General features: G+C 39.6%; 1 protein-coding gene across 1 annotated transcript in view; it reads right to left on the reverse strand.

The window, feature by feature from the left end:
• Positions 1–2,646: 2,646 nt before the first annotated feature.
• plxnb2b (plexin b2b) overlaps positions 2,647–27,844 on the reverse strand; it is a 125,648-nt gene continuing 100,450 nt past the window's right edge. Inside the window, exons 20-37 of the mRNA XM_023400279.2 lie at positions 25,857–26,054; positions 23,929–24,108; positions 22,429–22,565; positions 20,553–20,653; positions 19,968–20,197; positions 18,196–18,377; positions 15,840–15,906; positions 15,043–15,189; positions 13,690–13,846; positions 12,689–12,789; positions 10,820–10,904; positions 10,264–10,415; positions 9,856–10,016; positions 7,896–8,043; positions 7,702–7,766; positions 7,441–7,516; positions 6,218–6,292; positions 2,647–5,655 (exon numbers count right to left, since the gene is read on the reverse strand). Of these exons, the coding sequence (XP_023256047.1) occupies positions 5,551–5,655; positions 6,218–6,292; positions 7,441–7,516; positions 7,702–7,766; positions 7,896–8,043; positions 9,856–10,016; positions 10,264–10,415; positions 10,820–10,904; positions 12,689–12,789; positions 13,690–13,846; positions 15,043–15,189; positions 15,840–15,906; positions 18,196–18,377; positions 19,968–20,197; positions 20,553–20,653; positions 22,429–22,565; positions 23,929–24,108; positions 25,857–26,054 (2,367 nt within the window). The 3' untranslated portion in view covers positions 2,647–5,550. The remainder of the gene's footprint in view (positions 5,656–6,217; positions 6,293–7,440; positions 7,517–7,701; positions 7,767–7,895; positions 8,044–9,855; positions 10,017–10,263; positions 10,416–10,819; positions 10,905–12,688; positions 12,790–13,689; positions 13,847–15,042; positions 15,190–15,839; positions 15,907–18,195; positions 18,378–19,967; positions 20,198–20,552; positions 20,654–22,428; positions 22,566–23,928; positions 24,109–25,856; positions 26,055–27,844) is intronic.

Below are 27,844 nucleotides of genomic sequence, written 5' to 3' on the forward strand. Positions count from 1 at the left end.
ATATGTAATCACCCCTGTAGCAGCAGGTAGAGATGACAGCTCTCTAGTCCGTATCCAGCAGTGCGCTTTGCGTAATTACGCACTGGTTTGATTCATGAAATTGAAGGGTAGATTCGACTGGGGGGGGTTGAGGGTTCAGTGGCAAATCAAATCAAGTGGGAATCTTCCCAGTTTGCAGTCGTTTTTAGTTCAGGCTAAGTGGATTTTATCCCCCACCTCTTGTGTTAGGAAGGTATCTCTTCAGGGCCAGTATGGACAGGAGGAGATCAAAGTGTAAACAATAACTCTTTCAGTGTACCTGGGAATGAGACACATTTGAATAAAGTCTGAACCTATTCTTTATTCATACAGCATCACCCCACAGCACCAAGATCTTACAAAACAGGTGGCCTGCATAGAGTGCATTCATAGAGTGAAATCATTTGTAGTAGGAGCCATCCTCATGGTGCGGTCATGGCTAAATCAAAAAGACATTTTTAACTTAGAAAATCATCAAATAACATTTCCTCTGAGGACACAACAGGGTTACTATAGGGAGTATGATCATATATGACTACTAGTTGAAAAAGGGCATGTAAATCCCCATTTATTATATTGGACAATTTATGTTCAAAATGAGTTTGGAAGAAATGGCCTCAAATACTATCTCTTTGAGAATAAATAACAAAAAGCATTCAAATAAAAATCAGTTTCTTTTATAATATTTTCAAACATTAAGCATCTTTTTAAAACTAAATTAAGACTTAAATTTAAGATTAAATTATTACATTTAATTTGGAGCCACAGTTTTGTGCATGTAAATTGTGAATTACCTTGTTTGTCATGCTGTACATGTTTATTCTTGTGCAACATGCAGATTTTAACCACATTAAATAAATAAATGTAACTCAAGGAAATAAAAAAGAGACTATAGAGTAATGGTGGAGACAATTTTATTGCACTACTATAGTGCCTAACTCAAAGCTGTAGCCAAAGCGCACAAATATGTTGTCTTTGAAAATAACTTTTGTGCACATCATTACATAGAGATATGGTCTTCTATCATTTAAATATTTGTGGTTGTGTATTTGTGGCTTGTAACTCTACACCTCCTACTGAACAGTTTCTTTTTTTTCTAGACACATCAGCCTTGGACTCACCTCTCAGCCCATTTAACTCACTTGTAAAGACGGCAGATATAACTGCCTGCCGATATATCCTGGCTCGCTGTGGTTTAAAAGAGTTTCAATTCAAACTCTAAAATGATGCAGGTGTGTTAAAATGCAAACCAACCAAACTGGATATTCTAATATGGTCTAAAATGATCTCTGATGCCGGGGCCTAGAGAGCCATGGCATCAGTTGTTGTTTGGTTTTTACATTATTCATCAGAACAACTGTTTAAAATGACACCACACCATCATTGTTTTTATTTTCACCAAGTTCTCCTCCTCCTTTTCCCCTAAGGCAGAGGAAATCAAAGCTAAATCTCATTAGAAGGTTTGAAACATGTGGAGGTGAAATACAACCTGCTGGTAAACACGACTACCTCCTTTTGAAGAAGAGGCTGGCTGCTGTGTGTGAAGCAGAAGAACAGAAGCCAGCAACATGCAGATTTTAACCCAATTTCTTGTAAGAAAACCCTGCAACGAGGCTGACTTGAAATAATTACTCTTAGTGTTAGTATCATTGATTTCTAGACATCGTAGGGCATGGTTATTTAGAAATCTTATCACAAGTGCATTGCATGGCAAATAATGTTGATTCTCAAAATGATGTAAGCTGCACATTGTAATAGAAATATAAAGTACAGTATTTGCCTTTGATTTTCCACCAGTGATCAAGGATAGTGTACAAGATGCAGTGCTTGCGATAATCTAGTGTAATCACTCTTGCTTTGGCAGCAGCCCTTGAAGTTGCTCTATCTGTTGCTGCATCAATGATCTGCTCAGTTAGAAGATGGCATGTGCAGGCCTCTGGTCTGTCTTTGATATCTCCACCCCTGCGTCGGGGTTAGTTAAGCAGTCAGATGAGGCAATTTTGCCTTTCATCTTTCTTTTTTCCAATTTCATTCATAGCTGTCAGTACTTAATTAATGTTTTCGCAGCAATTTTTCAACCTTCACTGCCGGTGACAGAGATGCTGCGCGGCTATTTACATTATCAACTCATTTCATGAAGCCAGACCTTGGCTTCTCGTTGGTATTCTGTGCCTTGTGACAGGAACCTGATGTGGCATTTGGAAAAGAAAAAAAAAGCGTCAGCCATCATAGGCTGTGCTGCATAAGGAGACTGATGCTATCAAGAAAGTCATTTGGGGTCATAATATGCAAGAATATCTGTGATAAGAAGAAAAGACTGTGAGGTTCAAGCACTTGGCCCTCCCTTTCATAAAGTGATTGGTTGGTTTGAATAAGAGATAATTTTGATAAATTCACCTATTACTCCTTTGTGTGTATAAGCTCTTCAGTGAATTTAGGGTTTTCTAATGAGCTGTATAAACACCAGTCTTACAGCAAATATTCCGTTCACCTCAACAAGGAATTGACAACCTGTGGCAAGTGTTATTCTGTCACCCAAGGTGATTGTAACTCATGCAGTATGCATGGGAGGTGAGTATTCAATTGAAGCAAATCAATATTCTAAAAGTGAAAGAAACACAGCAGATATGAAGGGCGTATATGTCTCTGAGTTTATTCACGGAGGAGTGTATGATGAAACCTGTGGGTAACTGCTCCGTCCAAACACAACCTTTGTATAATTAAGTTCATCCAGTACAACCAGATCAGGTGCAAGATCGAGAATCTTCTGAGCTGCCTTGGATGGGGAGGAAAACATTGGCTTCCATTAAATGGTCCTGTACTGAAAATGGAGTGTCCCAGTTTCTTTTATCATTACGGCACATTCACAAGTTTCAAAATGGAAAAAGTCTCGACAACTGCACAAACAGTGTTTTTTTTTTTTCGCTTTTGTTTTTTTTTGTCCCAGGACTCAATGCATAGGATTATACAGTTAGAATACAGTATTTCAACATTGTTTACAAAGATTTATATGGTATAGGAAACAAGAAATAAAAATAATAACTGCACAGCAGTAAGAAAGGTCATTTGTCGAGTATAGATAGTCATTTTTCGTACACATCGTGGAATAGCTTAGAAACACAGGGCAAAAAAATTAACACCAAAATTAACACAATTTTGCGCTATATTCAATCTACATAAGGATACCCTTTGACTTCAGACTAATTTAGGAATGCCAGACATTTTTGAACCCAAATCACATTGGCCACTGTTTTACATTTATTCATTTTGGCTTTTTGCCTTCGCCACCAAAGTCCTACTAAGCACACACCACAGACACCCAAAGGAAATGCACACATCGAAACTGCAACCATTAAAGAAATCATACTGAAATGTCTTCAGCCTATTGGCACGCAACTGGCTGCAGCAGGGCATCTAGCATTTTAGACAGCACACATAATATCACAAGTCCAAATACATTGCTGTGTCTATAGCACTATCATCATCATAATCACCTAGGTTACCATTAGAATAATTTAGAAACAATATATATATGTATCATCCTATTCGATAAGGCACATTTTTGGTTAAAGAAAGGCTCTGAAAGAAGCGTCTTGCATCGACTCTGTCAGTGAGAGAGGAGTCAGCAGTAAACAACAGTGGAGACAAGAATGGAGTCTGCAGTCGGCATGCAATTAAGATCAAAAGCCTCCCCTGCTGATTCCATTATACAGAGTGCCACTCTGCACTGCGCTGAGTGGGCAGTGCCAAGTGCTGTTGGTCAGGATGCCAGGGTGCCACGCTGAGATGGCAGGCAGGCAGGCAGGCAGGCAGGCTTGAGGTCTGTGCAAACCTCTCTCTAGCCAAGGCAGGAATCGTTAACATTCTGGGGTCTCTGGAGCTCGTTATGCTCTGTCAACTACACACATCCATGATCAGATACAGGGAGTACAATTAAATCATCTGTCAACAGCAGAACCTACAATTTAGGGATAAAACATGGTGGCGTTTAATGGCCCAAGAAATATCAAACCCTCATTCCTACCCTGTTGACACCTCGGCTCTGACACTGACATATCAATATTCCAATTACTATAACAATTATGTACATGATTGAACCTGACCTCCCCAACATCATACGCAGGCTAAAACCACTGTAATTTGTTCAGAACATTCCATTAAAGTACCAACTACATTTCTGGCAGATCATTAACATCATATGCAATAGGCTATTTCATAGCTTTAGAGGCAGAATGCTTGGTGATTATTTGGAACATCATAAGGGTAATACTAAAAAAAAATGGCACTAAAATCGTGAACACTAACGATGCATGACTCAGTTTGGAAAAATGTCTAACATATTGCTGAATTGCTACTGTATGTGAATAATACATTTAGTAAGCTAATGCAACAGTTGAATGTGGCTCATGGTATTCTGACATTATTGCAGGGCTAATATGAGTGACATGGCTCCATGGCAGAATAGAGTTGCTTCTTGCTGACACTTAAAAAAAAAAAAAAGAACATTTTGTAGCAAAGAAAATAAAATGAAATGTCTTTAAAAATTTCCCCTCTGTGCTTTAGTTGAAGTGGAATGTATCATGGCACTGTACAATAAAGGGAGACAGACTGTGCTATTACCGATTTCCGTAAGCACAAATGGCAATCTGAGCCAAAAGCAAAGAGTTTAACTCAAACGTTTCTGAAACTACATGTGACCTGTCAGTCATATGAGCCTGTACATTGCTAGATTAACCAGTGTCCTTGTGGGGACCCTTTGGTCTCTGCGAAAAAGCTCGGTCAGAGCACAGGCTCCAGTGTGTCACTGGGTATAGGGGGGATCAAAATGACAGAAAGCAGGCGTCCTTTCGCCCTCACGCCTGACAGTAGGCATCCTGTGTGTGCACACACATTCCAACACACTCACACACTTACAATCCGGGTGAACACACACTCAAGTTTAGCAACGTACGCTCTTGTTCACATGTTGTACTTCACACAGACATCTACGCACACACAGGCTAATAAAAACACTATCCACACCACAAGGTGATCCATTTAAAAAGATAATTTTTTTTCCTTATAAAGCTTTCCGCATAAAGACTGCACAATAAAAAAAATATATAATACAATTCTTAAAACCTCTTCTACACAGAAAGAAATTGAACATCTGATTATCTCCTGTGCCAGTGCTCCACAGAGGGGCTTATTTCTGAGAGAGGTTTGCCGCACTGCATTGTGGGAGCAATAGTCAGTGAAGCATGAGTGAGAGCGCAGACCTTTAAGGTTTGGCAAGGGAGCTTTAAGGCGTACCTATGACAGTGTAACCCATCATTTTCTTCCCCTATTCGCTCTTTATCTGCATTTTCATTAGTCCCTGTTACTCCACAGTACAGAAAATTGTCCCAGGGCCAAGTTGCACAATATAAACACCTACATGATTCCCTTCTCATCTTTCTATATTTCCATGTCTTATTCTCTAAAAAGAAGAAATAAGCCCCTGTAGTCACTGGCAGCATCCTACTATTCCCCTCCCTCCCTCCACTCGGTGGGTTAGAGATCAGTCACTTTGTGTTCCAGAGCGGCTGCTATTTGCTGGAGCCGCAGGGTCAGCTGTTTACTCTGGGCAGCTGGGTCCTCGTCTAGGGATGTGATGATCTGCAAAGGGGAGGAAGGTGAAGAGGACAGAAACGGAGGACAATGAGGGAGAGGTAGGAAACAATAAGCAGAGAGAAAGACGGGGAATGATTTGGCGGAGCGGGGCAAAGGAAGAATGTTGGAAAAGCGAAGAAACAAGGGGAGGGAGGGTGGGGGAGAATTAGCGCAGGACAAAGAGGAAGAAACAGGGTGGAGAGTGGGAGGAGAGGATGGTATTATTTGACATCAACAGTCACGTCATATAAGCTGTTATTGTTTGTGAGCCCCACTTAGGGGAGACTGACAGCCCCATTTGTTTATCCAACTTGTTCATTAGGTTTTGTTTATCCCCTTTTCGTGACCTCAAGTGGCAATGCACAATGGACGCTTAAAAATCAATTCCCAGAGCAATTTTCCAATTCACATCCCACAGAAATGCTTTCAATTAAAATTTCATACAATCACTCTTCTGGCATATCAAGAGTGAAGAGAGAAAAAAGGAAAAGCAATAATATAGTGGGCAGTAGTGCATTCAGTGGAATAGCCTCCTTTGGGTGCGATAGGAAAGAGAAGGGCCTCTTACCCCATCATAGTATTTGCTGGCGTACTGGTAAAGCTGATGGAGAGCCACTTGTGTGTTCAGCTTGTCTGTATGAGACTGGAGAACAGAAATGACAGTTTAAAGGTTAATTCAATTAGAAAGGAAAGAAAATGCAAAACGGCAAAACTGCAGAGAATTGAATGAACATTTGGCTTCTTGTTTCCAGGTTTAAAAAATAAATCTGCAAATCAAAGAGGCTGTGATTTTTAAACGTCAGACATTAAAGTCATAATCCTTAAGATTTCATGAAATCATATCCTATTTATTGTCAGCATTTTTCCATTTAACCTTTTAAAATCTTCTTTCCCACCCATGGGAAGCTTTAGCCTTGGTACTTCAGGTGTGTTTTGGTCTGTACTGGACTCAGTGTTCACATAACCATGACAAATTAAACACTGGTTGAAAGCTCTAAGTCTCTTGATTCTATCAGTGCAGAGCATTTTAGGATCCCCACGTCACTGCAACAGCTGTTCAGACAGAATTGGTTCAGACTTAGGCTCCAAAGTGGGTATGGCTCCAAAGTGTTTTCCACATAAAAAGTGCTACTACAGGCTTTTTATTCCCTTTTTTATGCCAACTAAAATAGTCGAGGCACATTTTTACTATGCCTGTGCCTCAACTTTGGTTCAGTATCCAATTCGGACTTTTTGGTTGTGAAGTTTAAAGAGTTACCTTTCAAAGGGGACCAATGTTATGACTGTAATCAAAAGGAACAGCAACCTTTTTATTTTGTGTACATTATTTTCAGGCTTGTGCACAAAAATGGGGGCATTTGATAAAAGGTTAATGCATTCCCACCCAGTAATGAACCTCTCGACATAGTATTTTTATTGTTAGTGGTGAGGTTTGCCCTTCCTGCAATGAATTCAAATTGCCTTCACATGACAGAGGGATTCAAAGGAATAGCTTGTGGACACAGAAACTTCAAGGTAAGAGTTAACTACAACTCCCAGGGTGCTTTTGGGCACAAGTCAACAAGCCTAAAATTGTGCTATGGTGTGTCCGGTGGGGACAAGTGTTTTTGATATTGGGAAAACTGATGACACAATCTGCAGTGAAAATGAATGCAGTCTACTAAGCCGCAATGGCTGCTACCGCGGTAACCACAGCTGTCACCAAATCAACCAGGAGTGAAATCTTAAGGAGTGTAGCTTTAATGGCAGGTTAAACTAAATGGCACAGAAAATGACAGCTGTATGTCTCACCCGTGACACCTCTGCCAGATGAGTGTTCATGTCTTGGTCACTGACAGGTACCATCTGCCTGATGCCCTTGTAGTAACTACACACACACACACACACACACACACACACACACACACACACACACACACACACACACACACAGACACACACGAGGCAAGAGGTAGAGGCAGATAATGTAATTATCACTGACAAATCTTTTACAATGAAGTGTTTTCAGCTGACATGAAAACAACAGCTCATGACAGTGCGGTCAGGACTTACTCATCTACCATCTTCTTATAGGTGGAGATCTCCTTTGCATAGAGTAGTTTGTTACTTGGAGAGTCCTAGAGACAAGAAGTGGATACAACCGTGAAAACAATGGCACTTTACGTTAAACAACCTTTGACATTCCTCTTCTGACACCTTTTTACTTCTCATGTAATCCACCATGTTCTCATCTTGATTCCACTCACCCGGCTGAGTTTGTGCTCGCTCTTGGTGCAGGCATCCATGAAGGTCTGGGCGATGACAGAGAGCGAGGCGTCCACCACTTCAGTCACGTGGACATCGAAGATGAAGTGGGGATTCTTGAGGATGTTCACCCAGAACCGCAGAGGAAGGCTGCATGGCAACAAGAAGGCCAAGAAAACGGTCCATCAATGGGGTTGTTATCATTATTGTTGCTTCAGAATGGAGAAAAATCTCATCAACCACATAACATCTATGAATCCATTTGAGTCAGGTAGGCATTTCATGTGTGAGAGCACTTGCCTGAGGTGCAATTGACGCAAGTACAAGATAATAACAGGGATAGAGAAAAGCCTTTCTTGTAGGTGTCAGTTTATTCAGAGCAATACCCTCGACTGTCAGTTTGTATTTCTATTTCATGTGATACTGACCTCTGTGAGAATTATTGCTGCTCATTGAAAACAACAAAGAAAATAACCTGAGAACCTTTTCAAACAAAAGGGGTCTACACTGAGCAGGTCAATGATGCCCGTCCACTCGACTATAACGAATAGTGATTAGAAATGCTAAAGTCACAGCAAAACTTTGACCTTTTATGTTCCTGTACAGTCCAACGACCTGAAGCGCCAACGACATAATGTAATGCGAGAGTACTCCGTTAATTTCCCTTCTGAACAGGGAAACACAAGTTCAGTGCGCATCTGTCTAACCTCATGGCAGCTTGTGAATTCAAAAGAAAGCCCCAAAATACAGTAGTTTCCAAAAAAAACCCTCTCCTCACTGATCGGTGTGAATGCCCCGCCGTCTGAGACATGAAACGCACACCGTGTAAAATTCATACTGGTTTGGTAATATCTCCCGGGAAGGCTGCGGAGAGGATACAATGGAAGCATAAAAATAGCAATGTTGCTATAATCACAGAATTAAATTAGCTTGGGACATAATTACCATGTTTGTTTGTTGTTATGCCTCATACACACATTCATATTTAATACATGGCCCTCACTTGATTTGATAAACAGAACGGGTGGATGCAGAATGTGGTGTGGAATGTAGTAGGTAATTAAATCGCTCATCTCCTATCCTTGTGTGGGTGCTCTCTTGCTAGCCTTACGTCAATCACTGGCATCTACATGCAACACGTCGTCTTGTATTCTTGAGCCTTAGCCGACGTGACACTAATTTATGCACTTAAATGTCACATGGGAGCAGGGGGATTGCAAATGCAAACTAAGTGAGCTGGAATTGTGCATTTGTATTCAGCTCTTTCTTGGATAAGTAAGTTTTATTTCTTGGAGAGTTACTGTATCTCAAGAAGGGAGATTTGTGCGCTGATCAGACTCAGGTATGTGTCTGTGTGTGTCTGTGCTGGGAGAACATTTACACAATTACAAATCTGAGGTATTTGTAATCGAGTAATTGCATCTCAGGCTACTTTATACTTGTACTCCACTACATTTGTCTCCCCTACATTCGGCTACTTGTTACTTTTCAGATTAAAATACAATATATTGTTAAAGATTAAAGTTGCGGTTCACATTATTTCTGGCTTGAGATCATTAACAAAAAAAGCTGTAACTATGAGTTAATATGTCTGACTTGTTATCAGTTCCTGTTTAAAATATCTAAAACTAGCTCCACCTTGATCACCTACAACAGTAAAATGCGACTTATGCATTGATGCATTATTAACAAAATATATGAATATATACTAATATGTACGTCACAGGGGGCATCTTTCTTTTACTGTCGATACTTTAAGCTCTTCTTGCTGATTTCTTGCTGATAACAGTTTTGTAGGATTTTAAATGCAGAGCTTTCAGTTGTAACTGAGTATTTTTGCATTGTTGTATTGCTCTATTACTTAAATCAAGACTCTGAGTAGTTCTTCAACTGTGGTTTACAACACGTACAAAAGAACTCTGAGAGTGACCGTCAGTGTACGCAGGCCTGCAGTACTTTTACCTATTAGTCTTCCAGATATGGATGGTCTCCTCATCCACATTGTTGTGTTTCAGCGCCTGTTCGTCCAGGAAGTCAAAGAAATATTTGACAGCCGGTGGCACCACTGCCCCAGAGCACAGCACGCTGCGGAAGAAGTCATCCACAAACTGCTGCAGTGTTCCCTGAAAGGTGCCACAAATAATGTGAGACAGGGCGCAGACAGAGAGCAGAGTCAGAGATAATCAAAGTCCTGAAACGTAGCTATCTGCACCCAGTGCGAGGGAAGATTGGAAAGGAAAAAGTATTTTAGCATTTTCTACACCTATCCCGTCCTTACCTTAACCTAACCTTCTAGAAAAGAAAAATTGCTATTTGCCTAAAAGTACCTTAACAAATGACTGACTGAAAAAAATGATTCTGTCTTTGTACCTTGACAGAAAGGAGCCGTGTTAGATAGATCTCTGTAATGGCTTTGGTCATCGACTTGTCCTTTATGCTTCCTCGTTTAGATTTGATCTCATCCAGTTCGTCTGCCGGCCTCACCAAGTGAAACACCTTGTCGTCGTCCAACAGAGCATTTCCTACCAGGGAGAAACAACACTTTTTAAAACTTACTTCTAATAATTCTACTCCTTATTTATTCATGCACACCCTTACAGAAAATATTCAGATGATTAGAAATGGGAGGGTGTTTGTCAACTCAATCTGAATGCAGAGAGAATATCCAAGTAGAAATGCTTAACAATCAGCGATTCTGAATTGCACATAAAAAGGCTGAAAAGATAAAAGTGCGTATTATTTCAGCATAATCTCAAAGAGCGCTATACATAAAACAACATGTATTAGCATGTTAAAAGAGAGCGGGGATGTTGACAAAAGCCCTGGGGAAAAGAAACAAAGGCAAGCATTATATTCTCAAGTACACATCTGAGCTGTGCTAGTTTGGGTTCAACAAGTGTGTTTATGTGCATAAAGAGACACCTACGCTCTTCGTGGTTTTCCTGGTTCTGGTCATAGTTCTGCTGAGTGTGGAGCACTCTGGACAAGACTAACGTAGCGTTGTCTCGCACCTGGAATGCACATACCAGTGTTTTGTTAGACAGAAAAACACAGACAACAATGACTTCACACACCTTGAATTTAACAGGGACTGTGACTGAGGTCAGCAGTCTCTTTTAGCGCCCCAGGACTAATTCATAATCAATTGGATCGAGTGGACAACAGCACTGGGTCTTTATTGGGGTATTTACAGGCCATTTTCTTTGGCGTCAACCCATTATTGACCCCACAAATACTGTGATTAGCACTACTCTGACACAGCCAGTGAATCTATGGCAGCGAGGCCGTCCTCTAAGAGCAACTGCAAGACATTGGCGGGTAGGATGAAAGAAAGAGTGCCACCTTTGATAGAGGGGGATTTAAGTGGCCCGAAAAGCAGGACAAGTAGAGGATATTTGTGAGTGACCTTTATTTTCCAAGGATCAATACAGTTCCAAGAAGATTTAGTGGTGTTCTGTCGCCATTGAGAGCTGACGAGGACGTGACAAATTAAAATCATAGGTCTGTTGCTGAGCTGATACAGGCAAACAGTGGAGGGAAACGGTTATACACTGCTGTCTTGTATATTTAATTTGGAGACACTAAAAGGTTTACCTTTGTATACATTTTCTTATTTATTTTTTTTGCAAATGCTCCATCTTGTCCACATTACCAAGGATCTACAAGCAGCACTTTTAGTACAAAACGTTTAGCTTTTACACAGTTTCCTAATTATTCAAACTGGCAGCTTCAAACCCAAACACAAACCAGCCATTCCTACACGTTTAAGTTATTTAAAAAGCTGTTTGATGAACTGCAAAAAGACAGGCACATAAAAGGCTTTGAAGGACCACTTCAACAACTTCCAATAATGACCTTGAGTACATGTCATACATTGACATCCTTCCGTGCTGTACTGTATTGTACCGCACACACTTATCACATCCTTTTTGTGTCAAAATAGGGTTTTCAGTCGTTGAATGCCAGTAAAATAATAATAGCTTGTTAGTTGTCTCTTGGTCTGTCTTCAGTTTTTCGCCTTCTGGTCTAATCTTAGATCAAATTTTGGTTTGGTTTCAAATTCAGGTTTTTGGTTAAACGCCTTCCTAAACAAAACTATGGCTGTGACATTCACTTCTCACTGTATAATAAATACCAGTAAATTACCAGTAAAGTGGGATTTTGGACACTTAATCATTGTTGTCATTTTGCGTCTTCACCCACATCTGAAGGGTTGCATGGCTATAATTTCTAAATGTATAAAATGCAACACATTGCATTGTGGGACTGTAAGCAGAGAGCAGTATGCTTGCCATGAAAACTAAATCTTCCCACTCAGAATGTGAACACTACAATTAAATGGGTAAATATAGGGCACTATATTGTAGTGTTATTGTAAAAAGCAAGTTTAAAGTATACTGCCAAATTTTTTTAATGAATGAAGACAAAGATGTTTTTATGCACTATGTAAACATGTCTGTACATTGATTTGACTAGTGGTACTGTAAATAGAATAGAAATGAGACATTTAGCAATTTTGTGAAAATCAAGAGAATCAATAAAAAAAAATAATTTGGTGGATACTGGTATAATTGAGCCTGAAAATCTGCAGCAGACGTAGATGACACACAAACACGACTGTGACACAAGATGTACAGCTCAGCCTCTGACTGAAATAGCATGAAAATAGGCAACCCCATTCACATCCCCACGCCCACGTACAGTTATTTACTTCCCCCATGCCTCCTCGGATCCTATGCTATTTCCAGTCATCCTTTATGTTGCATCAAGGCATCTCAGTTTCATCAGTACTCACATTATAGTGTGCCAGAGTGTTGATGCGTTTCCACCTGCCCTCTTTTTGGGAAGTCAAGTCCAGATCTGACAAAATCTGCCCTGTTGAGCCGGGACGCCACTCTGTGGTGAAGGCAGGAGGAGAAAGTCAATCAGTTGAAATAATCTCTGCCAGATGGACGTGAACTGCATTTGTATTTGGCAAATTATTTTTTTCAACACTGACTGCATTTATTTCATCATGGGTCCCTGTTACCCTGCACTTATCTTGTGAGAATGTGGTCTTAAATAAATCCATCCTACTGTCTGCCTGGCTCTCCCTCCTGGGGTTTCGTGACACACTTGAGCTGGTTTTGAGTGAAGGACTGACACAACAAAATTTTCTGAATAATTCAAATCTAATTCTAAACTGTGATTTGCACCCCAACATTTTCAATTTAGAAAAATCTGACACCACTGTAGACCTGAGCTCAAAACCATCTGTGACATATGATTCATTTACAAGTACCACCAAATAAGGGGGTTATCTTTGTGATTCACCATGAAAGAAGACGGATCTCTGCTTATCTAAAATGTATAAAGGAATGAGATCTACAGCATGCGTGGGAATAAAAATTGCTTTGATGTTGGAAAATGTCTATAGAGCTTTAGCCTTTCAAGTCAGTCCCCAAGGTTTCTGACTACAGTAGTGAGCAAAACTTTGTTTTAGGATGAAGGCTTTCTTCATGCTGCTGACACTGAAAAACTTCTCAGTCTCAATGAAGCATTTTTTATTCCACAAACAGACACAGAAAAAGAAACCTAAAAAATAATCTATTAAATGAAGTTAAAATTAAATAAAAAATCAATTATTTATTTACATAATTACATTCTGATTTAATTATAAATGCATTTCAGTCAGGACTGAAATAGCTTCCCAGTTTTGACATCTTTGCCACTCCCTGTAAGCGTTCCATTATTCATCATTATTAGACGTTTCATGCATCGACTCATCCTCCTCTTAGGTGGCCCTCATTTACTCACCCAGTGTGACACTGTCGACCTTGGGCCTCAGGGAGTATGGCAGGTTCCTGTACACCTGCTCTATGATTTTCTCTTTCACCTGCGAGATGGTGTCACAGTTCAGCACCTTGACGGGCGTCACATCTGGACCCTCGCCGTGCACCAGCACTTGCAAGGTCTAGGGAAAACGTACACAAACACACACACACACACACACACACACACACACACACACACACACAAAACACATATTAATACCACATGGTGATGGCATGTGCAGTTCACATGCACCTACGCACAACAAATGACAAATATGCAGAAATACTAAAACATGGCCAGAGCACCCAGCCACCCACCCACAAACACACACCCACATACACCAAGCTCATCGGGATGTTGTCGCCATAGTAACCGGGTTTCTGTAAGAACACACACACACACAGACGAACACAAACTGCGGTGACACCTGACAGGACTCCCGTCACCTTGGCCAGCTAATGACCAAGGCTCAGCAGGAGCAAACTCTGACCCACCTCACCTCCCACACTCTGTCAGAAAATAACTAACTGACCACTCAACAAATTCAAACAGAGGGGCAGACAATCCAGTGGCAACAGTAACCTCATGAGCCCATCTGCCTTTGAAGTGAATGAGAAGAGCACGCTGGGAATTAAAGCCAATAGGAAACACTGCCTCTGCCTGTGAAATCTAGCTCATCGTGTTTTTTCTCCCTCTATAATTCAATCACAGAAGGCGATCCATCACGACGGGAGACGTGTAATTCAGGCTAATTTGATAATTGTCCTCGACAACGCCATTACCCATGGGCCTTTTTATTTGTGCTGACTTTAACAGAAAACAGCTGTGTTCACATTAGCTTCCATTATTGAAACACGATACCAAAAGCGAGACACACAGGCTTTTCCTGACTCCCGAAAGCTGCCCAAATGAATCCAGAGCTGGTGCCGGTTGGAAGGTTGAGACGGGGTTGTGTAGGTGGCTTGTACTCTTTACTTGTACCGACTTGTAGTACTTTCACCTAAGCCATGCATTTCACTGCTATATTGGAATGTGTTGCCTGTGTCGTTTTCGAGCTGAGAACATTGACACTGAAAATGGATGTCACACAAAAGCGGGCAGTCGCCTGGGGGGTTTTTGGTGGTTACCATGGCAACTGCACTGTGTGTAAGTGTGTGTCTGTTTGTGTGTGTCTGTTTGTGTGTGTGTGTGTGTGTGTGTTTGTGCTGCTCACCAGGCACAAAACACCATCCAATCTCAAAGCAGTGTGTGCAATTTTTCTGACTGTGGAGTTTTTATGTACGAGTATTTGTGTGCAGTTTGTTTGTGTGTGTGTGTGTCAGTGTCTGTCCCTACCAGGACTGAGTACTCTACGTCGTCGCCCAACAAGCCTGTGTCGTTGAGGGTGTACTTGGCTTTCTTCACTCTGGCGTCCACGGGCCCCTTCTCGATCTGGTGCTTGATGGCTCGGAACAGTTTGTACAAGGGCTCGCCTGCAGAGTCCTGGCGCACACACACACACACACACACACACACACACACACACACACACACACACAAACACACACAAACACACACACAAACACACACAGATTTAAAAGTTGCAGCAGATGTTGTCAAGAAGCTAATTGTCGTGATTAGCAGTTTGGAAGACGGATAAATGCAGATTATCGATACAGAGAACTAATAAAAGAAATGGAGAAATCCATAAACCGAGCCTGTGGTATAAAGCTGTAGCATGTCATAACATTCATTCACTGCTGAATTAATTAGACCATTTGGAAATTATACATGTCAGGACTACCTTAGACTAATTATAAAAAAATATAATTATCATTAGGGCTGCAACAAACAATCCAAAACTTAAAGCAGTTTCCTAGAGCCCAATGTGCTATCATCAAATGTCTTGTTTTATCCAACCAGCATAGCAAAATCCAAAGATATTCAATTTATTATAATACAGTGCATAGAAAAACAGCTGAATTATCAGATTTGACAAGCTGGTACCATCAAATGCTTGGCATTTGTGCTTGGAAAATGACTTAAACAATCAATTACATAATGCATTTTCTACTAATTATCAACTAATCTTTGAGGCCCATGTCAGCATATTACATTTCATACACTATAACTGACACAAAACCTCATGTTACCTTCAAAAACTGGTAAAGGCAGATTGACATCCAGTTGCACAGCATCCTTTCCACAACTGTCTCCGACCTGGAAAACACATGATGAGCAGTTTTTAAAGTCACTGTCAGAGTAAGTGAATAATTTTGGAGCATTAATCCTGTATGTTAATGAGTAGTGCAGACATAACATTTGATTAGCAAATCCAAGAAGAAAATGTGACATGTTTAATTAGCATTTTCATATCATGCCACTTAAATTCAGAAAGTATCAGCCAAAAAATTTGTAGACCATTTTCATTGTGTCCGCTTAAAAATTTGAGACATGACTTTCTTACGACAGCTCTTCTTCAACGTATCAACAAGGGAAATTTCTGCACAGCTTGTCAATGTCATGATATTTTAATTCAAAACTCATGTCAGTGGTCACTTGACGGATCGCCCATCCTAATGACAGATATCCACTGGTGGCGCCTATTGTTAGCTGTTAGCATGCCTAATTAGATGTCTTGTATATAAGGGGTCCTGTGTTGGCCCAATGGCCTAATCAGCATAATGAGGCTCTCCATTGGGGGATAATTAAGATGTGTACTTGCATAAAAGCCAGTCACAGCATGCCGAGGCACAACAGACAGTTCAGATCACATAACCCCCCTCCCAGCAGTGATGAGCGACTGTACTGTCAGACAAGTTGGTCCTGCTGAGGGAGGGGAGGCAGCCGTCAGTGGATGATTTGACCTTGGCATGATCACTACAGCTAAGATAAGAGTAAAGAACAAAGAGCACTAAAACTAGAGATTCTTTTCTTCAGGCTATTTACTTCAATCAAATTAGTCAGCTGAATGTTTACAGACTCTGATACAACAAAGAAATTATGAGATACTGCCAAGAGAGAAAATACTGGGCAATTAATATTCGGTAATATCAGAGGAAGACATCCACAGTATTGGCAAGTTGCTAAAATAACCGCGTTATGATTCATGCCAAACACAATATTATTTGCAAAAATTTTTTACAAGATGCATAGCAATTTTTTTTAACATAATAACTAATATCTCCTCTTGGCGAGAAGGGCTATTAAAATAGAATCTGATCTGAGACATGTTAAATGTTGGCTCAAGTGCCGCAGGTGATAGTTTAGTTGATGAACGTCATTCAGATTGAATTGAATGTTGAATTCCCCATCTTGTGGGATGATGCCATAAAGCAACTCCCAGGAAGCCAATATAATTTGACTTGTGTATTCAATCAAACACATTATGGGCCAAAAGTAATTTTTTAGCTGATGTCCCATTGGTCAAGAGTTATGAGATAAGATAATGAAGAGGATGATGAAGGGGAACAGCAGAAGAAAAATCATCCAGCCCGTTGTGGTTGGACTCCAAGGAGGAAAAAAAAAACAGAAGGAGAAACAGAAGGAGGAGGACTGGAATAGATCAAGCAGTCGTCTGGCTCTTGATAGTGAACCACAGTATTCAGTGCAAAATTCAACAGAAAACATGGCAATAGAATGAAACAGTCCACCACAGCTTGAACTGAATCCCAGTTCTCCTAAACTGGCTGATAATATCAGCGCCAGCATTTAGACACAGGATGATTCTGATTATAGAGCTGAGAAATAAGGACGTCTCTCAAATCTCAGGGGCTGTAGACGCTAAACAAGAGTAATAATCTAAACCCATGTTAGCATCTCTGTGAGGATGTGCTAAAGCAGTGCTCTGAGCTAAATGTCAATGTTATTATGCTTACGACACTCACAATATAAATGTTAACACAAATGAAGGTATAATGTTCACCTTGGTCAATATCTGAGTTTAGTGTGTTAGCATTTTAACATTTGCTAATTAGCATTAAACACAAAATATAACAGAGGGTAATGGGAATGTCATTAGTTTTGCAGGTATTTGGCAGTAAACAAAATTAGTGGGCAAATTGAAAAGTTGACCCGACAGTGGCACTAGATAAGATAAGCCTGGGGAACATGAACCTCTGTTCATAATCTCATGTCAATCCATCCTATAGTTGTCAAAACTCAGAGCCACAAATGTCAACCTCACCATGGCACTGGAGGTAAAAATCAGCAAATCACCAAAATGATTAGGATTCATTCTCTGTGCACCAGGAATGTCTGTACAAAATTTAGTGCCATCCCATCTTGTAGACGTTGAGATATTTCAATGCATGTGTGAAAACCGACCTGCTGGTGGCGCTAAATGAAACGTCGGGGGATCACCAATGTGAACACAAATGTCTCTACAAAATTGTATCTGCTAGCATGGCTTAAAAGCATCCAAGTTATGCTATGAACTTGGTACTGATATATTCGCTGTGACTGCACCAGTATCTACTGAGCAGCGGCGCTTAGTCGGTGCTCGCTCACCTGCGCAGCATGAGTTTGGGGTTCTTGCTGTTGACATATTCCTCCATCAGCTCCAGCAGCAGTGTTCTCATAATGTCGGTGTAGTATTCCAGTTTCCCATGAAGAGCCACCGTCAGCAAGGAGGCAAAGTACACCTTGGCTCTGGCGTTGAAGTCATGACTGCGCTCCAGAGTACGGATAAACTACAAACAATACACACGCACACACACACACACACACACACACACACACACACACAAACACAGAAATAGGCAAATGACGAGCGAAATTAATTATCCCGATGAAGCCTGCGCACACAGAAACAAATCTAACATGATATGCTATTAAATAATCGAGAGACTAATGCTAGTGAAAACAATAATTATCAAGGTAAATTTAGTTCTGCCCTGTAAAATGTTGTGGCGTAGAAAAGATACCAATTAGTGGAAGAGGAATCACCCACACATATGCAGTTTACACCTCAGAGGCCATTTCTGTGCCAGCAATATTGTATTATTAGGAATCTTCACACGTCTCCCTCTGCTATGTCTTCTGCTTCTCACTTCTACAACTGTAGCCTACTCCACTAACTAAAACATTACAGAACCCCTCAAGGGAGGACACCCTGAATTTAAAATAAATATAAAGGACCTTAAAGTATTATTGACTGGGGTTATGGCAGATTTTGAAAGCTTGCAGAGATGCAGGGCCGTGTGCACTATCGATATAGTGGGCGGTAAACTCATACTTGTGACTGTTAAATAAAAGCTTACCTAAGTAACTAAGGATAAAACTGGGGTGATTTTACCTTTTTACTGCTACCTGAAAACTAACAGTGAATTTATCCCGCTGCATTTTAGGAGGATTGCCTGTGTACCTACAGCCTTATGGCTCCAGGCCATAAAACTCCACTGTCGTCCCAGCACATAAAAGAGCCATATTGATGAATTGACACAGTCCTTCATTACAATGGACAAGGTTAGTTTAGTTTATTCAGATATAACTCTACAAAGGCATTTTCGATTTCTGAGTAGCTCTAAATCAGTGAGACATTACTGCTCACACTCAAGGACGACAAGTTTACGTTGCTAATTTGGTGAGATGAGAGGATTTTTGTTAAAAATACTTTTAAAATGATTGTATACTGTTTGCTAGAAACTGAACAAATACAGTTCATTATATATATAAATTTAGACTGATTGATGTTTCATAAGAGTCCTCAGCCCTGCTATCAATAGCTGTTCGGCTAGTTGAACACAGCAGTGCTTTGAACTACATGCTAATATCAACATGCTAACATGCTCAGAATTTATTATTATTTGCTGAGGGAGCTGAAAACCAGGTAGATTTAAAAATTATTTTTATGTTTGCACCTAAATTGAAAAAAATGCTCTCAGTTGGAGGTAAATAGTGTGATTAAATAAGTTGTTTTTCCTTTAATAAATCAGGTGCAAGGAGGTATAATAAACCCAGCCTTCCTTCAACCCTGGTGTCGTAGCAATCCATCCAACACTTGTCGATATTTCACTCAGAAGCACAAATGTCAGCCTGTTGGTGGTTGCTGAGATATTTCAGTGCAGACCAAAGTGATGGACTGACCAACACTGACATTCCTTGAGCTATGCTGGGAATGTGGCTAAAAAGAAAATTATGAAAACCCTCCATCTGTCACTTTGTGAAGCTCTAATGCTGCACACTCTTACAACACAGCTGTAACATAATGTGAGTGTGGACATTATCAGACCACAGATGATCATTACGTGATACATATCTGCTATGTGAAGTATAATTACATTAATGAGGAAGGTCTTGGAGTTCAGGAGGTTGGAAAATTGGTTGAGCGCCTGGGTCACAGTGGCCCTTCGAGCCTCTGGGATGTCTAGTTTCCCCGTGATCATCACATCATTGGCACCATCCTTAGAGGGCAGGAAGAAGACGCGGTCTGTGTAGGTCTTGTAGTCCAGGAAGGGGATTCGTCCCTCGCTCTGTTCGTTGGTGTGGTCCTCCATCTCGATCATCAAGTCTACGAGACAGAAACATGAATATAGCTCCTGGTTCCTTTTAAATAAGCAGCTTTCGTCATTTGTGCATTGCTCATCTGTCTCAATCACTGTGTCACAGAGGGGTGAGCAATTCACGGGAAAATAATTTCAGCGTTGAAAGATTGTTTTCTATATATACTGTTAGTGTAAAACTCCTCACAATGATAACATGCTGTTAAGCTGGAGGATTTATTTAATTCACCGTAGTACCATGCATCGAAGTAATGTAATCAGAGTTATGAAGCACTTCATTACCATATAGCTTCTGAGAGACATGGATCCTTTGAGGGGCATTAGCAATACTGCCGAGCTTTAGCGCATTTTCACTGTTTGTACCTGTGAATTCTTTCTTGCAGCGGTCTCGAACGCTCTCCTCGAGATTCTCGAGCTGGTGTTTCACCTTCTCATACTCCCTCTCTGCCTGTTGACTCTTTCTCCTGACGAGACAAACAGATCGGCAAACACAACACAAGTTTCATGAAAGCAAAAGTTTGTGGAGAGGCTTTTAACTTAAAAGAAAAGAAAAAAAAATCATTTCATAGATGTAATTGTTGTTCAATGATTACACGCTGTAATTTAGGGAGGATAATTGGCACATTTGGTTGATAACTTACACAGTGTTTTCTCTAAGTTTAACAAAAATATCTGATTACTGCAGCTATTATTCTGCCACTGTGGGTGTGCTCTTCCTGATGTGGGTGTTTTATGAATATTTAGCTGAAATGTTCTAGTTTAACAAATGCATGACTGCCTATAACAGACATATAGGGCTATAACAGATTATTATTTCTAGACTGTCTTAAAATTAAAAGTATTTGAGAGTTGGGTGGAATAAAATGTTTTTTTTTTAAAAGCTTTTAAAGCCCCGCCCCCTGACATGAATATGCACCACTGACCCAGGGGACTTCAATCTTTATTTGTCAGGTGTAAACTGTCATTTTTGTTTCATTAATAACCTCTCTGTTTAATCACCACATTAGATGATGCACAACAAATAATGAAGAGCGAGCTATTATATCAGCCCTGCAGCAATTCAAATCAGCAAGACTTTGCTGAACCGAAGACTTTAATGATCTGAAGTAACATTACGTAACAAAGAATCATCTGTAGGTCACAGCTTATAGATGATACACAGACATCAAACCGCAGCTCATGTTTTAGTTGGTTAGCACTGGCTGTCCTGATTCTGCTGCTGTGGATCAAAGTTGTGAATCCATCTTTGAAATAGATGCCAAAGTCTAGATTCATGAATATATAATAAAACAAAAGCCACAGAGCAGTTAAAGAAACTAACCGCAGTCAAAGCTAAAGCTAATTACAGCTAGCAGTGCTTTACTACCAGTAAGGTGAATAAGCATGCTAAATTGCGTAAAATAGTTTTTTAATGACTTTTCTGTGGGACTTTGCTTCATTTTAACTCAAGTCTTCCATTTAGTGTCCCGGACACACCAGGTTTTTTAACCTCTCAAAAACGTACTTAACATTGTTTTATCAGCCTAGTACTGACGACATGCTTCAGATGTCTGCTACAGAAAATGATTACATTACTTCAATTTTTGGGATTAAAGAACACAAGCTGTAAAACAGTACAATGGATTTTTTTTTTTGGTGTCTAATTGGTACATTTTATGCAGCACTTCTCCTTCCAAATCCCCAATGAGTCTATTTGAATTTCTGTTATCTGAGTTTTCTAAAAGTTTGTCCATTAGAGATCAAACAGGGAGTTCTTGTTCTTGTCTTCTCTGGGATCTAATTGACCACAAACATACTGCAAGTACAGTTCTCTTCATCAAATGTACAAGCCCAGTTTGTGGAAATCTTTTTCTACATGTTGGGTTTTAAAAAGGTCGAGGAAGAAAAAGGGAGAAAAAAGAAATTTGAGCAAAAAAATTGATTGATTTTGCAATTATTGTAATTTTTTATACATACAGGAGCTGAGTCTAGTAAAGCCAATTGCTACAGTAAGGTAACTGTAGGTGTGTTTTTTTCTCAACAACACACAAACATAGCCTCTCCTGCAAGAAAAAGTGCTGAAAACGATAACAGTAAAAAAGTCCTAAACAACACCAATAGTGATTATAGAGTACTATGTGACATTTAACTGTCTTTGGGGCAACAAGTGGAGACGATACACATTTCTGTAGATTCTATAACTTTAGAAGCTCATTTTATTGTAGTGTATGTGAAGTTAACCTAAAATTGCTTGACTTACCTGTAGCAGTAGACAGAGATAGCGATGATCAGCAGCATGGGCACAATAACAGCAGGGATGATGATGTACAGAGACGAGTCATTCTTATTCTCGTATTGCACCAAGCCGACCAACCACTCCCCTTTCCCAAACTTGATCTGTGGAGAAATACAGAGAGGGAATCTTATTATCTGCACAAGCTCTCCACATTTTAGCCAGACAGTAATTCAGGTAGGTGTCGATGGTAAAGCTTCGACAGTGTTGGAGAGGAAACGGGGGACTGAGGAGAATCTGCATAATTGCCTGCAGTTCTGCTAAAACAGCTGCAGGACCTTTCAGTATTTTTAAAGTGCTGGGGCTAGGTTCAAGTTGGAGGGCCTACATTAACTGAGCAAATGCATAAGTGTATTCAGTTTGCCCTTCATAATCAAGGTTTTTCTATGTAGGTGCAGTTTGAACTATTGATAGGGCTGTGGTGTCACTTCTTTATGCAGCACACAGCCACAGGAATAAAACAATAGCTCATATAGAGGAATTACCCAGAGAAGAGGTTACAGTATTCATCAAAATCATGGCTCAGCTTTAATTAAATATAATTATAAGAGCCTGTAGCTACATGAAAATTGTTAAACCGGTGAAAAAATGGGGTCTCATAGTACAGAGGACACGCCTTGAGAAATACAATAAAGATTTATGATGCATGCACACTCTCATCTTTAAGTCTGTGTACGTGTCTACAGTGGTGGAGAGTAACTCACAATTACTTTACTAACATGCTCATTTAAGTCAATTTTACTTTACTTGAGTATTTTCTTTTAATACCACTCCTTATATACTTTTACTTTATTACATTTCAGAGTATAATATATTAAATATTATACTTTTTACTGCACCACATTTATCTGACACCTTTATTGACTAATTACTTTATAAATGAAGATTTCAAGGGCTCATAAAATATGATGCTTTAATATAGATTAAACTACCCAACAGTAATGTATATACAAGAGACAGACAAGTAATTGGCAACTACTTTGTTAATCATTTAAGTCAACATTTCACGGTTCCAGCTTCTCCAATGTGAGGATTTGCTGCTCTTCCTTCCTATAATAAAGGAGGAGGAGAAAGGAGAAATGCCCATCACAATTACCCAGAGTAATTGTGATGGGCATTTCTCACTATTTTCTTAATTTTCATAAACCCAAAAATCTATGGAAAATTGCCTTCATCTCAGCCAGCTACAACAGTAAAATGCTGCTTACATATTAATCCTTGTGTAATAACTCTGATGATATAATATATAATAATATATATATATTTTCAGCATTATGTACTTTTAATACTTTAGGTATATCTTCCTGATTATATTTACATATTTATTGCTTAAGTAACATTTTGAAAGCAGGACATTTACTCTTAAAGGAGTATTTCTGCAGCGTGTTATTAATATCTTTACTGTGGTAAATGATGTAAGTACTTCCTCCACCACTGCGTGTTTTGTCTCTCTGTGTCTGATCTAACCGTTAGATCCAGCAGCTCGGGCCGGGTGTCTCGGCGGTGCCGTCTGGAGCGGGCGCGGGGCGGGGTGGGCGGTGGGTCCAGGAACAGCTTGTCGTCCTGAAGCGTGTTGACCAGACAGGAAACATCGCCCACAAACGCTTGAGCCTCTTTGGCCGTCATAGCTTTGGAGAATCCTCGACCCTGCAGGGGAAGAGCAACTGCAATGCTCAAAGAGTCGTGACTGAACAACATGGAGGCGGGGGGATTAATTACTGCGTTTATAAACCATCAAGCATCATATGTTAAGTATTAAAAACATTATTGTAAGCATTTTCATTTGTAATGGGTGGAAAGTTTAGAACAGCGCTTTACTGTTCCACCATGAGTGCCAAAATTAATTAGAAAGATTAAGATTATAGTCGTTGTAAGCACATTTCTAAGTAGTTTCTTGCTTAAGACACTTTAGGCACAGCTCCAGTCAATCCCACAGCCCTGGCATTGCTGCAGTATACACTTTGAGATTCTACAGCACACTTCTATATCTACAGACATGCTTTCAATTATTCTAATGCAGTCTGGAATATAAGAAAGGTGAAATTAGCTTAAGTAAACCAGTAGCGGAGTAATTGAAAAGGCCTCAGACCTTTTCCCTTCCCAGCTAATTTACCTAAAGTGTGTTTACCCAAAGAAACTTAAAGAGAAAATACTGTGCAGCCTTAAAGCCGACATAAAGCAGGTAACAGGCTATTGGAAGGAATCTGAACCATTCTGATAATCAATTAATTGGTTACATCAAAGCTCGAAGAAAAAAATGCCTCATGTTCCCCAGATTCAGCTTCTCACTTATGATGATTTGCTGTTTGTTTTTTGTGGCTTATGTGATAATAAACTGAATATCTGGTGGATTTGGAGTGTCTGTCAGACAAAACAAGCAAAATTACATCACCTAGGAAAGTATTATAGGCATTTGTCTCTACTCTGAAATTTTATAGACCAAAATGATCAAATAAATGATCTGCAAATAATGGATGATGAAATAAGTGTTAGTTTAGATGAGTCAAAAACAATTAAAAAGGCGTGTGAAAAGTTATATAAGCCTTTATAATTTCCACTTAACGTCAAATAATTTGGTGAATTAGGAGAAAGGCCTGTTTTTCCTCTATCTCTAATCAGCTGATAAAATAAATTAAAACTTAACTGATTGTCCTCTTCTGTTTATTTTTGACTATCTATTCTATTTATAATAAGGATGCGTAGTAACTTAGTCTTGTGTTTTTGTAATTTATATTCAACGTATACTTAGAGCAGCTGCTCCCAACCATTTTGGCTATGTTTACTTAAAATGCCTCATCACTGTGAACCAAAAAAAGAGATTCTTTGTTACTGGATTGCTGTATTTGAAAAGTTTTGAGTCTTGAAGAGGTGAAATTATGCAGCAATCCAAGTTACATTTGCAAGTTACATTTTAGAAGAAAAAAGAAAAAAGAAAAAAAAACAACTGAATTTTGCATCTCAGAAATGTGTCTTACTCTATTGATCACCTCTTGACCCGACCCCTGTTTTAGAGAAATGGATATTTACATTACAAGCATTATTTTTTATCTGATTACGAGATTTAAAACAAATAAATGTTTGCTAATTGCGACTTGGAATATACATTTGCCTCGGTTCATTTGACTTCCAAAACAATCACACCAGCTAAAATAATAAATGTGCTGCTATTTGCATAATTCTTATATGCAGTGAAACTCAACCATAATATCAGCAGCTAAAAAGTGAAAATGTGGCACAGCAGCTGCAGTTCAGCTTCTTTTCCATTTTTATCTTCAAGTCAGATAATAACACCATTTGTCTTAATTCCTTCACACAAAGAAGGCTGACTTCCTAGAAACACTGCGCTGTCATAGTACATCTGCAGCGTTAGAGGAAGCCGTGTGGTCTGTACTCACAGTGACGATGATGATGCTGGCCTCGGTGATGACATTCTTCGTCAGTTTGTTGAAGATGGGGTCAGGGTGGTAGTCGAAGGGCTTCAGTTCCTTCTTGCAGTTGTCCAGCTGAATGAACGTTCTAAAGTGCTGGCTCAGGGAGCTGTTTATTGTTGGGGATTGAAACTGGATGACTGTGTCGTTCTTTTCACGGGCCATCTAAAAGTGGGAGAGAGGGAGAATAATAATTCGACACAAACAGCCAAGTAGTTAAAACACATAAAGTAAGCAAGACAAGACATGAAGGAGAAGAAGAATATGAAAATGTAGTTCAACATAGAAAATATGGGTTAGAATTAGAAATAAGAAAAATAAAAGGCAAACAGTGGGCGTTAAGGACTTTTTTTTTTGAAAGAGGCAGTGAATTCACGTTTTTGTTGTGTGAAGGAAGAGTGTTTAGGGGGTGGGGTGGTGTGGGGAAAAAAAGCCTGGTTTACAATGGGGTAGGTAAAATGATGTGTCTCTTTTCAGTCATTCTATTAAAATCCCAACCTGCCATCGTAGAATAGCAGCCAGTGATGAATCACAAGCCGCTTTGAATTATTCCTCCTCTGGCTTTGTTTATTTGTGTTTGATTAACTGGACTGATGGTGATATTTCTGTCATTCTCTGATTGTTTCCATACAGGGCTGACAATACTGTGTGTGACAGCAAAACCCTTTAGTCCTACACACAGTCTTCTAAGTTTTTCAAAAGGAAAAGGCAAAAGACGTAGGCTACACTGAGTAATGCTTCGAAAAAGTCAAGCAGACCTACTATAATTTTAGAGGTTGGTTGGTATGAGTCGAATGCCTTTTATCATTAAACTATGTAGAGGACTGGGTGGCACCAACTATCTGTAAATCCATCACCAAGTTTACTTGTAAAGTTGTTCCTAGGTTCTTGGTAACAGCTAGTTTCAAACTAGTTATTTACTACACAAGGTTGCACCATTAATACTTAAAGGAATACCTTCGACCTGCTAAAACATGATTTGATGTCCTGATGGGTTTAAAGCATCAGTATGGTCAAAATGTTTAAGATCTGACTGTGGACCTATGCTGCATGGCATCTCTCCTCTCTCTCCTTTTCCTGTCAGCAGTCTGCTAACATCGCTCACAATGACGATGCTAACATGCTGATCTTTAGCAGGAATGATTACCATGTTCAACATCTTAGTTTATTATCAGCTAGCTGTTAGCCTGTTAGCAGGGTAACATTTGCTAATTAACACTAAACAAAAAGTGCAGCTGAGGCTGCGGAGAATGTCATTAGTTTACACTGTATTGGACAAATTAAAATTTTGACCTCATGGTGCTGGATGAACAGTCAGTTACCACGAATGTTTTTAAAAATGTTAAAAAAAAAAAAAAAATGTAATAGTTGTTTAGATAGAACAGGTTGGAACGTCTGACTGAACAATGGCCACAAAGCCATGCCAGTAGAGTAGCTGAGATGAATAAATGAGGGAATTAAAGTAACAAAAATTAAGTAAGTTCCCTTGCAAATCTGTTGCAAGGGAACATCTGTAGTGCAATCCAATCAAAAGTAAAGACAGGAAGTCAGAGAAAAGGAAGGCACAAGCATCACAAACTGTAACATGCATACACTATAACTGCCTAAATCAACAATTTTATGGACCAAACATCATATCAAACCTGACAATATTTAGTAATATTATTGTAATATAGACTCGGTTTTGTTTTAATAATAAATGTCGTACATGGAGAAACATGTTTGTCAGAGCATTCATGCAGTTTCCAATTACACCAACCTAGCTATTAGGTCATTTAGTCTACATAAAATGTCATTTCAAATCTTTCCAGTTTATGCAAATCTTGATTAACTGTCGGGGCAGATATGTCGCCCATATGCCCTACTACCTCAAATATCCTTTCTCCTAAACAGGCCATATTAACAACTTAGTTTTGTCAGTTGGTTCCGTTAGCTACACCACATCACCTGGCAAT

Source organism: Seriola lalandi, unplaced genomic scaffold (genome assembly GCF_002814215.2).
Source record: "Seriola lalandi dorsalis isolate HSWRI2012SDOR001 ecotype SW California unplaced genomic scaffold, Sedor1 jcf7180002052274, whole genome shotgun sequence".
NCBI lineage: Eukaryota > Metazoa > Chordata > Actinopteri > Carangiformes > Carangidae > Seriola > Seriola lalandi.